The sequence below is a fragment of the Ovis canadensis genome, chromosome 14 (genome assembly GCF_042477335.2).
Source record: "Ovis canadensis isolate MfBH-ARS-UI-01 breed Bighorn chromosome 14, ARS-UI_OviCan_v2, whole genome shotgun sequence".
NCBI lineage: Eukaryota > Metazoa > Chordata > Mammalia > Artiodactyla > Bovidae > Ovis > Ovis canadensis.
This window is the reverse complement of record NC_091258.1, coordinates 56007100-56020346: the sequence shown is the minus strand read 5'-3', so window position 1 is coordinate 56020346 and position 13247 is coordinate 56007100. Positions and strand designations below refer to the sequence as shown.

General features: G+C 38.4%; 1 protein-coding gene across 2 annotated transcripts in view; it reads right to left on the bottom strand.

Moving 5' to 3' along the window:
• Positions 1–13247, bottom strand: part of ZNF507 (zinc finger protein 507) — a 43708-nt gene that overhangs the window by 3919 nt on the left and 26542 nt on the right. For both annotated transcript variants that reach the window (XM_069550296.1, XM_069550295.1), the window contains one exon: positions 56–190. In XM_069550296.1, the coding sequence (XP_069406397.1) occupies positions 56–190 (135 nt within the window). The remainder of the gene's footprint in view (positions 1–55; positions 191–13247) is intronic.

Genomic DNA, 13247 nt, shown 5'->3' with positions numbered 1-13247 from the left:
AAAAAAAATATATGTAACAGTAATTTCTTTATATATAATAGTAAAGATCGAATACCTGCCACTTTGTGAAATTGCATCATTAATAGCCTTGTTTACTTGTTCGTAGTTGTAATTTTGGTCACTGGCATGCTTCCACATGTGAGACTTCAAAGAAGGAGGATGGCTGCACACATACCCACACAATGAGCATCTGAAAAACCAAGATGAAGGAAATCAGATGATCCCATGATTTCGTAACTGTTAAATTTGTTCTCCTGAGGACTTACTAGATATCACATTTCACTGAATCTAAGATGCCACTGATTATAAGAGACATAATGATATCAGAGGCTAAAATGTCCTAGTGCAGATCTCTCAGAATCAATGAAATAAAAGTATTTTACATTATAAAGAAATAATAAGAGTTAGGACACAAACATCCCAAATTACTTTAGCTATTACAGTATTTGGAAAGATTTCTAATATACTAACATGTGAAATCTTTGCACTAAATTATTTAACCACACACATTCACAAATAGACAAAATCAATTCTCTATAGTACTTTATTTCTTAAGAAAGCAAAAAGGAATTAAATAATTTCCAACATTAACTCTGTGCTTACTTATAAATCCACAGAAAATGTAAGTAGTAGTCCTGAAATGCTTCAACAATGTAGATTTCATAAGTAAAACAGGTACTTATCTTAAAGTTTCTAGTCCAAGTAATAATTGTTTGACATAATTGGGCACATTCAGTAAAATCTGAACTGAATAAACTACTTAAAAAAATTAACAGATTATTTTTAGAGCGTGCTTATGTTTATCCTCTTTTCCTTCTGTACCCAATTCCTCCTATCATTAACATCTTGCATCAGTGTGGAATATTTGTTTCAACTGATGAACCAATATCGATACATTATTATTAACTAGTGTCTACAGTCTATATTAGGGTTCACTATGTTGTACAGTTCTACGTATTCTGATAAATGCATAATGCCATGAATCCATCATAACATCATGCTGAATACCTTCCCAACCTTAAACATCCTCCACCTACTTATCCCTCCCACGCCCTAACCACTGGCAGTCACCAATCCTTTTATTGTCTCCATAGTTCTGCCTTTTCTAGAATGTTGCATATTTGGAATCATACTGCATACAGCCTCTTCACACTGGTTTCTCTCCCTTAGCCATTTGCATGTAAGTTCTTCCATGTTTTTTCAGAGCTTGAGAGGCCCCCCTCTCCATTGCTGAATAATATTCCACCAAGCTACCACATTTGTTACTGTTTTCTATTTGTTGTTCTTGTTGTTATTTTCTTCTACTCTTTTTCTGCTTTTGTGGTTTTCACTCAGCATACTGTATGATTCAATGTTTCTCCTTTTTAGCATGTCAGTTATACTTATTTACTTTATATTATTGGTTTCCCTAGTGTTTGGCAAATACATTTACAGCTAATCCAAATCCACCTTCAAGTAACACTATACTGGCTTCACAGATAGCTCGGTTACATTATGATACAATAAAGACATCTAGTTGCTCCCAAGTTTTGTCAATTATGAATAAAGCTTCTATTAAACATTCATGTGCAGGGTTTTCTGTGAATATAAGTTTTCATCATTTGTGTAAATACTTGAGAGTAGAATGTTTATCTTTTTAGGAAACTGCAAACACTTTTTAAAAGTCATTTTTATTAAATACTTAATTACCAATCTAACGAATCAGGTAACTTAACTGAACTCTTCACCACAACAAGAGAGTCAGCAGAGGGGTAAAAGAACCACTTTGAGACATGCCAGAACATTCTGTTCCTAATAAGGTCTGCTCTCAGGAGAAAGTATTTAACCAGAGCTTAACCTACTGGAGTTTTATCAGAGCATAACTGACCTGAGGGAAAGAAATACCCAACTCCAGGACACTCCAGCTATCTTGTCAACCAGGGGCTGGGGAGGGAGGGGGCTGAGAAGCACAGTTCACAGCCCAGAGGCACAGGATCACTAAAAAACTGAGACCTAGTCATGGACAACAGAGCGCTTTCCCTCCCTTTACTTTTAACCATCACATTTCTAAAGTCCTACTGATAGCAGAGCCTTTTACCCAGTACATCATGCCTGATTAGCAAGAAAAAAAATTATAAGACATACTAAAAGGCAAAAACCAAAGTTGAAGAGACAGAGCAAGCACAGGAACAAGAGTCAGATACAGCAGGATGTTGGAATTATTAGACTGCTGATTTAAAACTATGATTAATACTTCTAAGAGTGCCAATGAATAAAATACATAGCATGGGAAAACAGATGAGTAACAAGGCAGAGAGATGGAAATTCCAAAAAAGAACCAAAAAAAAGAGATCAGAACCCTACAAAATGAAATTAAAAAAATAGATAACAGAAATGAGGAGTCCTATAATGGGCTTATTAGTGGACTGGATACACCTGAGGAAAGAAATCTCTGAGCCTGAGGATATCACAACAGATAGAACCCTCCAAACCAAAAAGCAAAAAAAAAAAAAAAAAAAAAAAAAAAAGACTTGCAAAAACAGAATATACAACTACAAAAGGTGTAATCTATGTGTAATGGGAATACTAGAAGAGAGAAAGGAACAGAATAAATTTATTTTACACAATAATGACTGAGAAGTTCCCTAAATTAACATCAGATATGAAACCGTAGATACAAGCCTCTCAGAGAACACCAAACAGGATAAATGGCAGAAAGATTACACGTAAGCCTATCAGTTTTGAACTACAGAAAATAAAAAGAAAAAAGGAGCCCGAGGGAAAGATAAGCAAAGAAGAATTAAATCAAACTTCTCAGAAACAATGCAAGAAAGTAGAGTGAACTATTCAAAGTGTTGAGAGAAAAATCAACCAACGTAGAGTTCTGTACCAGCAAACTTACTCTTCGAAAGTGAGCAGAAATAAAGACTTTTCCCAACAAACAAAGTTGAAGTAATCTGTTGCTGGTAAATCTGTCTTGCAAGAAAGGTTAAAGAAGTTCTTCAGAAAGAAGGAAAATGATCAAGTTCAGAAATGTGGATCTACACAAAGAAAGGGAAAACGTCAGATAAGGCATGTTGCTGCTGCTGTTTCATTGCTAAGTTGAGTCTGAATTTTTGCCACGCCGTGAACTGTAGCCCACGAGGCTCCTCTGTCCATGAAATTCCCTAGGCAAGAATACTAGAGGGGTTGCCATTGCTCCCTCCTGGGGATCTTTCTGATCCAGGGATCAAACCAGTGTTTCCTGCATAGAGAGGAGGATTCTTTACCACTGACCACCAGGGAAGTCCCAGATTAGGTGTAAGAGCGGGTAAAATGAAAGTTTTTCATTTTAATTGATCTGAGAGGTAACAGCTTATTTAAAATAATAATAGCAACAATACATTCGATTATGTATGCTTATGTATGTGTGTGCACGCGCATACACACACACACACACACACTCTATGTATAAGTGAAATCAAAGAAGTAACGCAGATAATGGAACAGAAGAATTAGGTTATTTTATTATAATGTACTGGAGAAGGCAATGACACCCCACTCTAGTACTCTTGCCTGGAAAATCCCATGGACTGAGGAGAAGGGTAGGCTGCAGTCCATGGGGTCGCCAAGAGTCGGACACAACTGAAGCTGGGATACCCACGAGGCCAGTAATGTTACTTGAAGGTGGATTTGGATTAGCTGTAAAAGTGTATGCCAAACCCTAGGAATCCATTAATGAAAAGCAAAAAAAAATTAAGTACAACTGATATGCTAAGAAAGGAGAGAAAATGAAATCACATAACATGCTCAATGAAAACCACAAGAGGCAGAAAAAGAGTGAAAGAAAAAAAACAGAACAAGCGCAGCAAACAGAAAATGGTAACAAACATGCAACTATGAATTCAACTATTACCAATGGTCTAAATACACCAATTAAAAGACGGAGATTGGGACTTTCCTAGTGGCTCAGGGGATAAGAATGGCCTGCCAATGCAGAGGACAAGGGTTCAATCCCTGTTCTGTGAAGAGACTCCACTGCAATGAGAAGCCCACGCAACACAATGAAGAGTAGCTCCCACTCAGTGAAACTAGAGAAAGCCCGCGTGCAGTCCCAGTGCAGAGCCCAACAGAGACCCAGCACAACTAAAAATAAAAAGATTGTCAGGTTGGATCAAAAACAAGACCCAACTACATGTTGTCTATAAGAAACTCACTTTATAAAGACACATATCAAATGGATAAAGAATATCTAGAGTAACCCTAGAGGTAACATACTTAATAAGAAACTAAAAGCTTTCCTGATAAGTTTAAGAACAAAGCACAGATGTCTTGTCTCACCATGCGTTTTCAACATCATAACTGAAGTCCCAGTTAATGCAATACAAATGTGTGTGTGTATACATGTGTACAGTTTGTTCATGTGTCATCTGACTGTCTACACAGAAAATCTTAAAGCATATGCCAAAAAACTCCTAGAACTAATAAGTAATTATATCAAGATTGGAGGATCCAAGATTAATATATAAAAAAAGTCAATCGCTTTCCTATATTCCAGCCATAAGCAGTATTTGAAATTAAGAACATTTAATCCCACTTACCTTAGCAGTACTGAAAACAAAATACTTAGGTATAAAACTAACAAAATATGTACAAGGTCTGTCTTTATGAAGAAAACCACAAAACTCTGATAAATCAAAGAGTTATAAATGTAGAGAGTGTCTATATTCATGGATAGGAAGACTCAATACTGTCAAGATGTTAGTTCTTCCCAACTGGATCTACAGATTTAATATTATTCCAATAAAAACCCCAGCAAGTTATTTTGTAGATATTGACAAACTGATTCTAAAGTTTACATGGAAGGCAAAAGATCCAGAAAAGCCAACACAATATGGAAGGAGAAGGATAAAGTTGGGAGCGTGCCACCACACATCCATGGAATCAATAAAAGATGAGTAGTCACCAAGGTTTGAGTCACTGAGTGGGAATAAATACGTGGGATTCAGCTGATTTTTTTAGGGCAGTGAAACTACTTTGTATGATACTGTAATGGTAAATACATGTCATTATAAATTTGCTCAAATGCACAGAGTGTGCAGTATCAAGAGTAAACCCAAATATAAACTACAGACAGGATTACAATGATGCGTCAATATTGGCTTATCAATTCTCACAAATGTACTACTCTGGTGGGGAATGCTGATAATGGGGGAGGCTATGAATGTGTGGGGCACAGAGTATATGGGAGATCTTTGTGCTTCTGCTTGATACTGCAGTGAACCTAAACTGCCTCTAAAAATTAACCTATTAAAAATAAACTGACAGTGGGGCTTCCCTTACGGTCCAGTGGTTAAAACTCTGCATTTCCACTGCAGAGAGGATCAGTTTAGTTCAGTAGCTCAGTCGTGTCCGACTCTTTGCAACCCAATGAACCACAGCATGCCGGGCCTCCCTGTCCATAACCAACTTCCAGAGTCCACCCAAACCCATGTCCATTGAGTAGGTGATGCCATCCAATCATCTCATCCTCTGTTGTCCCCTTCTCCTCCTGTCCTCAATCTTCCCCAGCATCAGTCTTTTCACATGCATCAGCTCTTCACATGAGGTGGCCAAAGTATTGGAGTTTCAGCTTCAACATCAGTCCTTCCAAAGAACATCTAGGACTATCTCCTTCAGAATGGACTGGTTGGCTCTCCTTGCAGTCCAAGGGACTCTCAAGAGTCTTCTCCAACACCACAGTTCAAAAGCATCAGTTCTTCGGCGCTCAGCTTTCTTCACAGTCCAACTCTCACATCCGTACATGACCGCTGGAAAAACCATAGCCTTGACTAGATGGATGTTTGTTGACAAAGTAACGTCTCTGCTTTTCAATATGCTATCTAGGTTGGTCATAACCTTCCTTCCAAGGAGTAAGCATCTTTTGGCTGCAGTCACCATCTGCAGTGATTTTGGAGCCCAGAAAAATAAAGTCTGACACTCTTTCCCCATCTATTTCCCATGAAGTGATGGGACCAGATGCCATGATGTTTGTTTTCTGAATGTTGAGCTTTAAGACAACTTTTTCACTCTCCTCTTTCACTTTCATCAAGAGGCTCTTTAGTTCTTCTTCACTTTCTGCTATAGGGGTGGTGTCATCTGCATATCTGAGGTTATTGATATTTCTCCCGGCAATCTTGATTCCAGGTTGTGCGTCCTCCAGTCCAGTATTTCTCATGATGTACTCTGCATAGAAGTTAAATAAGCAGGGTGACAATATACAGCCTTGATGTACTCCTTTTCCTATCTGGAACCAGTCTGTTGTTCCATGTCCAGTTCTAACTGTTGCTTCCTGACCTGCATACAGGTTTTTCAAGAGGCAGGTTAGGTGGTCTGGTATTCCCATCTATTTCAGAATTTTCCATAGTTTATTGTGATCCACACAGTCAAAGGCTTTGGCACAGTCAATAAAGCAGAAATGATGAGATATTAATTTCTTTCCCTAAAGGCCTACTATTCCAGTGACTGAAGTCAACAGACTAGCCAGCTTCTTCATATTTAACTTAGCTTGTACCTTTAAAGTTTCAGAGACCTTTATATAAAAGTTCTTAAAAATATGAAAAGCTTTTATATAAAGAATATATATATATACACACATGGCATTATTAAAATAATACTACTGTTATTCTTTTAATCTACTATAAAAGCCTGTTTTCCAGCATTTTATTCAGGATACCTGTATTGATAGTCCTAAGTGAGACTGGTATATAGTTTTCTGTTGCCCTTGCCAAATTTTAGTATCAATATTATTCTAATTTTATAAAAAGACTTTGAAAGCCTTTTTATAAAGGCTTTAAAGAAAAAAGAAAAAAACCTTTATAGAAAGGTGCAGGGCTTCCCCGGTGGTGCTAGTGGTAAGGAACCTGCCTTCCAATGCAGAAGACATACGAGACGCAGGTTCAATCCCTGGGTCGGGAAGATCCTCTGGAGGAGGGCATGGCAACCCACTCCAGCATTCTTGCCTAGAGAATCCCATGGACAGAGCAGACTGGAGGACTATAGTCCATACGGTCTCTCAAGAGTTGGACACAACTGAAGCGACTTAGCAGGCATCGCCATGTTCTTCATGGGAGGCTTATTTTAGGAACACAGAGAATTTAATAGGAAATATATTATAATAAATCATTATTTGAAAGGATCGGAAAGAGACAAGTCATTTTCACTGATGTGACTGAAGGAAAATTATTATGGACAACTGAAGCAAAAACTAAAGCAGGAAAGCATAATGAATCTCCATTTCTCAACTCCAGTAATTACTGACATTTTGCTCATCTTGTTTCATGTATTCCCTCAAATTGCCCTGATTTCTGCAGAAGTGGTTTATTTGAATGAGGATCCAAGTAGGATCTATACAGTTATCCCTGGGTATATGCAGGGAACTGGTCCTAGGATCTCCCATAGATATCAAAATCTGAGATGCTCAAATCGCTCATGTGAAATGGTATATATAGTACTATACTGCATTTGGTTGGCATCTTGAACTCTTTTAATACGTAATAATTCTTTCTTTTCCCCATCCCCCTCACGCCATTAGTATGTTGAAGACTCCAGGTCATCTGCCTCCTAGAACGTTTCACAAGCTGTACTGATTACTTTCTGTTAGTGTCACATTTCTATATTCCCCACATCTTTTTTTTTTTTTTTTGTAAGTGGTAGTGAGAGATCTAGAAAAGTTTCTAAACCTTTGCACTTGACATTTGGGCTAGACAATTCTTTATTGTGGGGGCTGCTCTGAGCACTGCACGATGGTTTCAGCAGCATCACTTTCCTCTACCCATTAGGTGCTGCTAGCATCTTCTCTTCCTCTTGTGACAACCAACAATATCTCCAGACACTGTGAAATGTCTCATCTGGGGACTACTGACGTAGAGGTTTTATCAGATTCAGGGTTAGTTTTTTCCATTTCTATTCTTTTTCAAACATAACTTCATGGGTACAGCTGTGTTCCCTACCACATTTTAGGAGGCACTTGAATCAGGCTGATAACACCTGAACCCAATTAACACTCAATAAAATTTCTCACCAAAATATGCTAGGCAAATAATGCTTCAACATGAAAAAATGTATCTACCTAAACCCCCCAACTAGCATAAAGCTCAAAGCAGAAACATCAGAAGCATTCCCATTAAGCCCAAGAACAAAGTTAAGGATGGTCACTATCCCCACAGTTATTTAGAACTGGGGAGGTATTTCGTCATTGCTGTTCAGTCACTCAGTCATGTCTGACTCTTTGCGACCCCATGGACTGCAGCACACCAGGCCTCCCTGTCCATCACCATCTCCTGGAGCTTGCTCAAACTCATGTCCATTGAGTCAATGATGCCATCCAACCATCTCATCCTCTGTTGGCCCCTTCTCCTCTTGCCTTCAATCTTTCCCAGCATCAGGGTCTTTTCTCATGAATCACCTCTTTGCATCAGGTGGCCACAGTATTGGAGATTCAGCTTTATCATCAGTCTTTCTGATAGAATACTCAGGGTTGATTTTCTTTAGGATTGACTGGTTTGATCTCCTTGCTGTCCAAGGAACTCTCTAAAGACTTCTCCAGCACCACAGTTGGAAACCATCAATTGTTTGGCACTCAACCTTCTTTATAGTCCAACTCTCACATCTGTATATGACTACTGGAAAAATTATAGCTCTGCCTATATGGACTCTGGTCGGCAAAGTGACATCTCTACTTTTCAATATGTTGTTTAGGTTTGTCATAGTTTTTCTTCTAAGCAGCAAGTGTCTTTTAAAAAATTTCATGGCTGCAGTCACTGTCCGCAGTGATTCTGGAGCCCAAGAAAATAGCCTGTCACTGTTTTCATCTTTTCCCCATCTATTTGCCATGAAGTAATGGGACCAGAGGCCATGATCTTAGTTTTTTTGAAAGCTATTCTAAGCCAGTTTTTTCACTCTCCTCTTTCAACTTCATCAAGAGACTCTTCAGTTTTTGTTTTTTGCCATTAGTGTGATGCCATCTCCATAACTGAGGTTATTGATGTTTCTCCTGGCAATCTTGATTCCAGCTTGTGCTTCATCCAGCTGGGCGTTTCACATGATGTACTCTGCATATAAGTTAAACAAGCAGGGTGACAATACACAGCCTTGACATACTCCTTTCCCAATTTTGAACCAGTCTGTTGTTTCATGTCTGGTTCTGTTACTTCTTGACCTGCATACAGGTTTCTCAGGAGGGATGTAAGATGGCCTGGTATTCCCATTTCTTGAAGAATTTTCCACAGCTTGTTGTGATCCACATAGTCAATGAAGCAGTAGATATTTTTCTGGAATTCCCTTGCTTTTTCTATGATTCAACGGATGTTGGCAATTTGACCTCTGGTTCCTCTGCTTCTTCAAATCCAGGTTGTACATCTGGAAGATCTTAGCACTGACATATTGATTGCAGCACTTTAACAGCATCATCTTTTAGGATTTAATATAGCTTAGCTGGAATTCCATCACCTCCACTAGCTTTGTTCGTAGTAATGCTTCCTAAGGCACACTTGACTTCACACTCCAGGATGTCTGGCTCTAGGTGAGTGATCACACCATCATGGTTATCCGGGTCATTAAGATCTTTTTTGTACAGTTCTTCTGTGTATTCTTGCCACCTCTTCTTTATCTCTTCTGCTTCTTTAGGTTCATACCATTTCTGCTCTTTATTGTGTCCATCTTTGTAAGAAATGTTTCCTTGATATTTATAATTTTCTTGAAGAGATTTCTAGTCTTTCCCATTCTATTGTTTTCCTCTATTTCTTTGCACTGTTCACTTAAAAAGGCTTTCTTATCTCTCCTTGATATTCTTTGGAACTCTGCATACAGATGGGTTTATCTTTCCTTTATTCCTTTGCCTTTTGCTTCTCTTCTCAACTATTTGTAAGACAACCATCTTGCTTTCTTGCGTTTCTTTTCCTTGGTGATGGTTTTAGTCACCACCTCCTGTACAATGTTATAAACCTCTGTTGACAGTTCTTCAGGCACTCTATCAGATCTAATCCCTTGGATCTATTTGTCACTTCCACTGTATAATCGTAAGGGATATGATTTAGGGTATACCTGAATGGTTAAGTGGTTTTCCCTACTTTAAGTCTGAATTTGGCAATAAGGAGTTTATCATCTGATCAGCTCCTGGTCTTGTTTTTGCTGGCTGTATAGAGTTTCTCCATCTTTGTCTGCAAAGAATATAACCAATCTGATTTCAGTATTGACCATCTGGTGATGTTCATGTGTAGAATTGTCTCTTGTGTTGTTGGAAGAGAGTGTTTGCTATGACTAGTGTGTTCTCTTGCCAAAACTCTGTTAGTTTTTGCCTGCTTCATTTTGTACTCCAAGACCAAACTTGCCTGTTACTCCAGGTATTTCTTGACTTCCTACATTTGCATTCCAGTCCTCTATGATGCAAAGGACATCTTTTTTTGGTGTCCTTTAGTTCTAGAAGGCCTTGTAAGTCCTTGTATAGGACCATTTAACTTCATCTTCTTTGGCATTAGTGGTTGGGGCATAGACTTGGATCACTGTGATACTGAATGGTCGGCCTTGGAAATGAACTAAGATCATTCTGTCGTTTTTGAGACTGCACCCAAGTACTGCATTTTGGACTCTTTGGTTGACTATGAGGACTACTCCATTTCTTCCAAGGGATTCTTGCCCATAGTAAGATAAAATGGTCATCTGAATTAAATTTGTCCATTCCCATCCGATTTATTTCACTGATTCCTATGACGATATTCACTCTTTCCCTCTCCTGTTTGACCACTTCTAATTTACCTTAATTGATGGACCTAACATTCCAGGAATATTGCAATATTGTTCTTTATAGCATCTGACTTTCCTTTCAGTTACTAGTCAGTACAATTAGATAACAGAAAGAGTATGTGTAAATATCATAAAGGCATGGTTGAGAAAAGTATTTGCAGATAATACAATTATGAACCTGGCAATCCAACAGCAATTAATCACAAGTAATAAGATAATTCAATAATTATATAAAGCTAACATGCTGTATACATCAAATTTCCCCACATAACAATACTGAAAACTAGGAAATGATCCAAGTTATAAGAGCAATAGGAAAAAAAAGGAATAAGCCTAACAACAAGTGTGTGTGTGTAGGCAGTCCTTGCCCTGTAATATTTCTGACATGAATGGATTTCAGTTACTACGGCGTATGGTTAGATGAGTCTCCTAACACCACTGTTCAAATTTCAAAGTGTTACTAACTGTGAGTGACTGTAGTGTACAAACTTCACTAGGAGCTCTTTGGTCCACTCTGAAAACGATAGGACAAAATATAATCAGTGACTAATTTATGCCATTTCTTTCAAAGTCTGTCAGTGATTAGTCAGTTGCTTCTATTAATTCAGTCACAGACAGCAGAGTGTATAGTTATGTTGCCTCCTTGTATCCCAGTGATAAATTCACATAACAATTTACAAAAATGGATGATCCAAAAAGAGAACTGGCCAACAAAATGGAAGAACACACAGCAAGAAACCCGAAAGTGGTAACGGTGGAAGTGCAATTAGACACGAACGTAAATGGAGTTAGAGAACAGACAGCTGAGCAGAGGAAAGCCGATGCTGCCACTGCTGCCGCAGCTCCGGGTATGCAGCCAGTGATCGCCAGACACAAACAAGGAGAGCCGTGCCCAGGGAAAGTCACGCCAGGGAAAATTTCATGGAACAGAAACTCCTGGAGATGTTTCATGACAGCTAAAGAGCAAAGGATAAAATGTTCGGAGTTGATCCCTACTTAGGAGTATGGCCACTGGCCAGGGCACAGGAAAACTGCTCAGCCTGTGCTATAAGGCATACAGTGAGAACACAAGCTGCTACTGCTGCTAAGTCGCTTCAGTCGGGTCTGACTCTATGTGACCCCACAGACGGCAGCCCAATAGGCTCCTCTGTCTCTGGGATTCTCCAGGCAAGAATACTGGAATGGGTTGTCATTTCCTTCTCCAATGCATGAAAGTGAAAAGCAAAAGGGAAGTCGCTCAGTCCTGCCCGACTCTTAGTGACCCCATGGACTGCAGCCTACCAGGCTCCTCCGTCTCTGGGATCTTCCAGGCAAGAGTACTGGAGTGGGGTGCCATTGCCTTCTCCGAGAACACAACCACTGTGCAAACTATTCTTGAGAAGTTTCTTGCAAAGAAATAAAACACTCATTTTCAGTGTTTCTAAGTTTTAAGCTACAGTGTACTAAGTTAATATTACTTTTAGTATTTTTCATTTCCTTATACATCCGTAACTAACAGTAAAAGAGCTTTTAATTTTTAATTAAAAAAATAATAGAACAATTGTAGCTTTCACCATTGAGATAGCTTTACATAATTTCAGCTTGCCAATCATTTCTATGGTCCCATACTATTGGACAAACTGAGAACTATCTGTATACTTAATGCATACATGTATGTATGCATGGATATATACACATACAAAACAAGAAATGTACACAATAATATAAATGGAGAAAACTCTGCATGCTTATGAGGGACAACTGGTGACTTGAAAAAAATGGAAGAGCCCAAACCTTATTTGTATAACGTTGTAAATTTTTTCTAAATTAATCTAGAAGCTTACCATGATCACAATACAAATAGCAACAGAATTATTTTTAAGAGGAAACTATGACAAACTGCTTCTGAAGTTCTCCCGTGCACGTATGTATTACCCAATCAAAACCTCAAACAAGAAATGGAATTATCCACAAAATCTACATACTTCACTTCCTTATCACCATTTCTCCCACAGAATTTGGAAGTTTGCATATATAATTGGAAAAATGATTTTTTTCATTTGTGAAATGAAAAAGAGTGGTATAAAGTGTCCCTGCAATTTTACAAAATGATAAACCCTGGGTTCACAATAATTGCTGAAGGAGAAGACTACCTCTATCTTAAGACCTCTTTGTGGGTTCCTCTAAGATCTCATACCTGTTCCTCCTCAAAAGAGGCATCACTTCTTTGAATTTTGTATATGATTTGTTTACTTTTCCTTAGTTTTACCTTTATGTAGACCATCCCCATCGAAAAGAAATGCAAAAAAGCAAAATGGCTGTCTGGGGAGGCCTTTCAAATAGCTGTGAAAAGAAGAGAGGTGAAAAGCAAAGGAGAAAAGGAAAGATATAAGCATCTGAATGCAGAGTTCCAAAGAATAGCAAGAAGAGATAAGAAAGCCTTCTTCAGCAATCAATGCAAAGAAATAAAGGAAAAGAACAGAATGGGAAAGACTAGAGATCTCTTCAAGAAAATTAGAGACACCAAG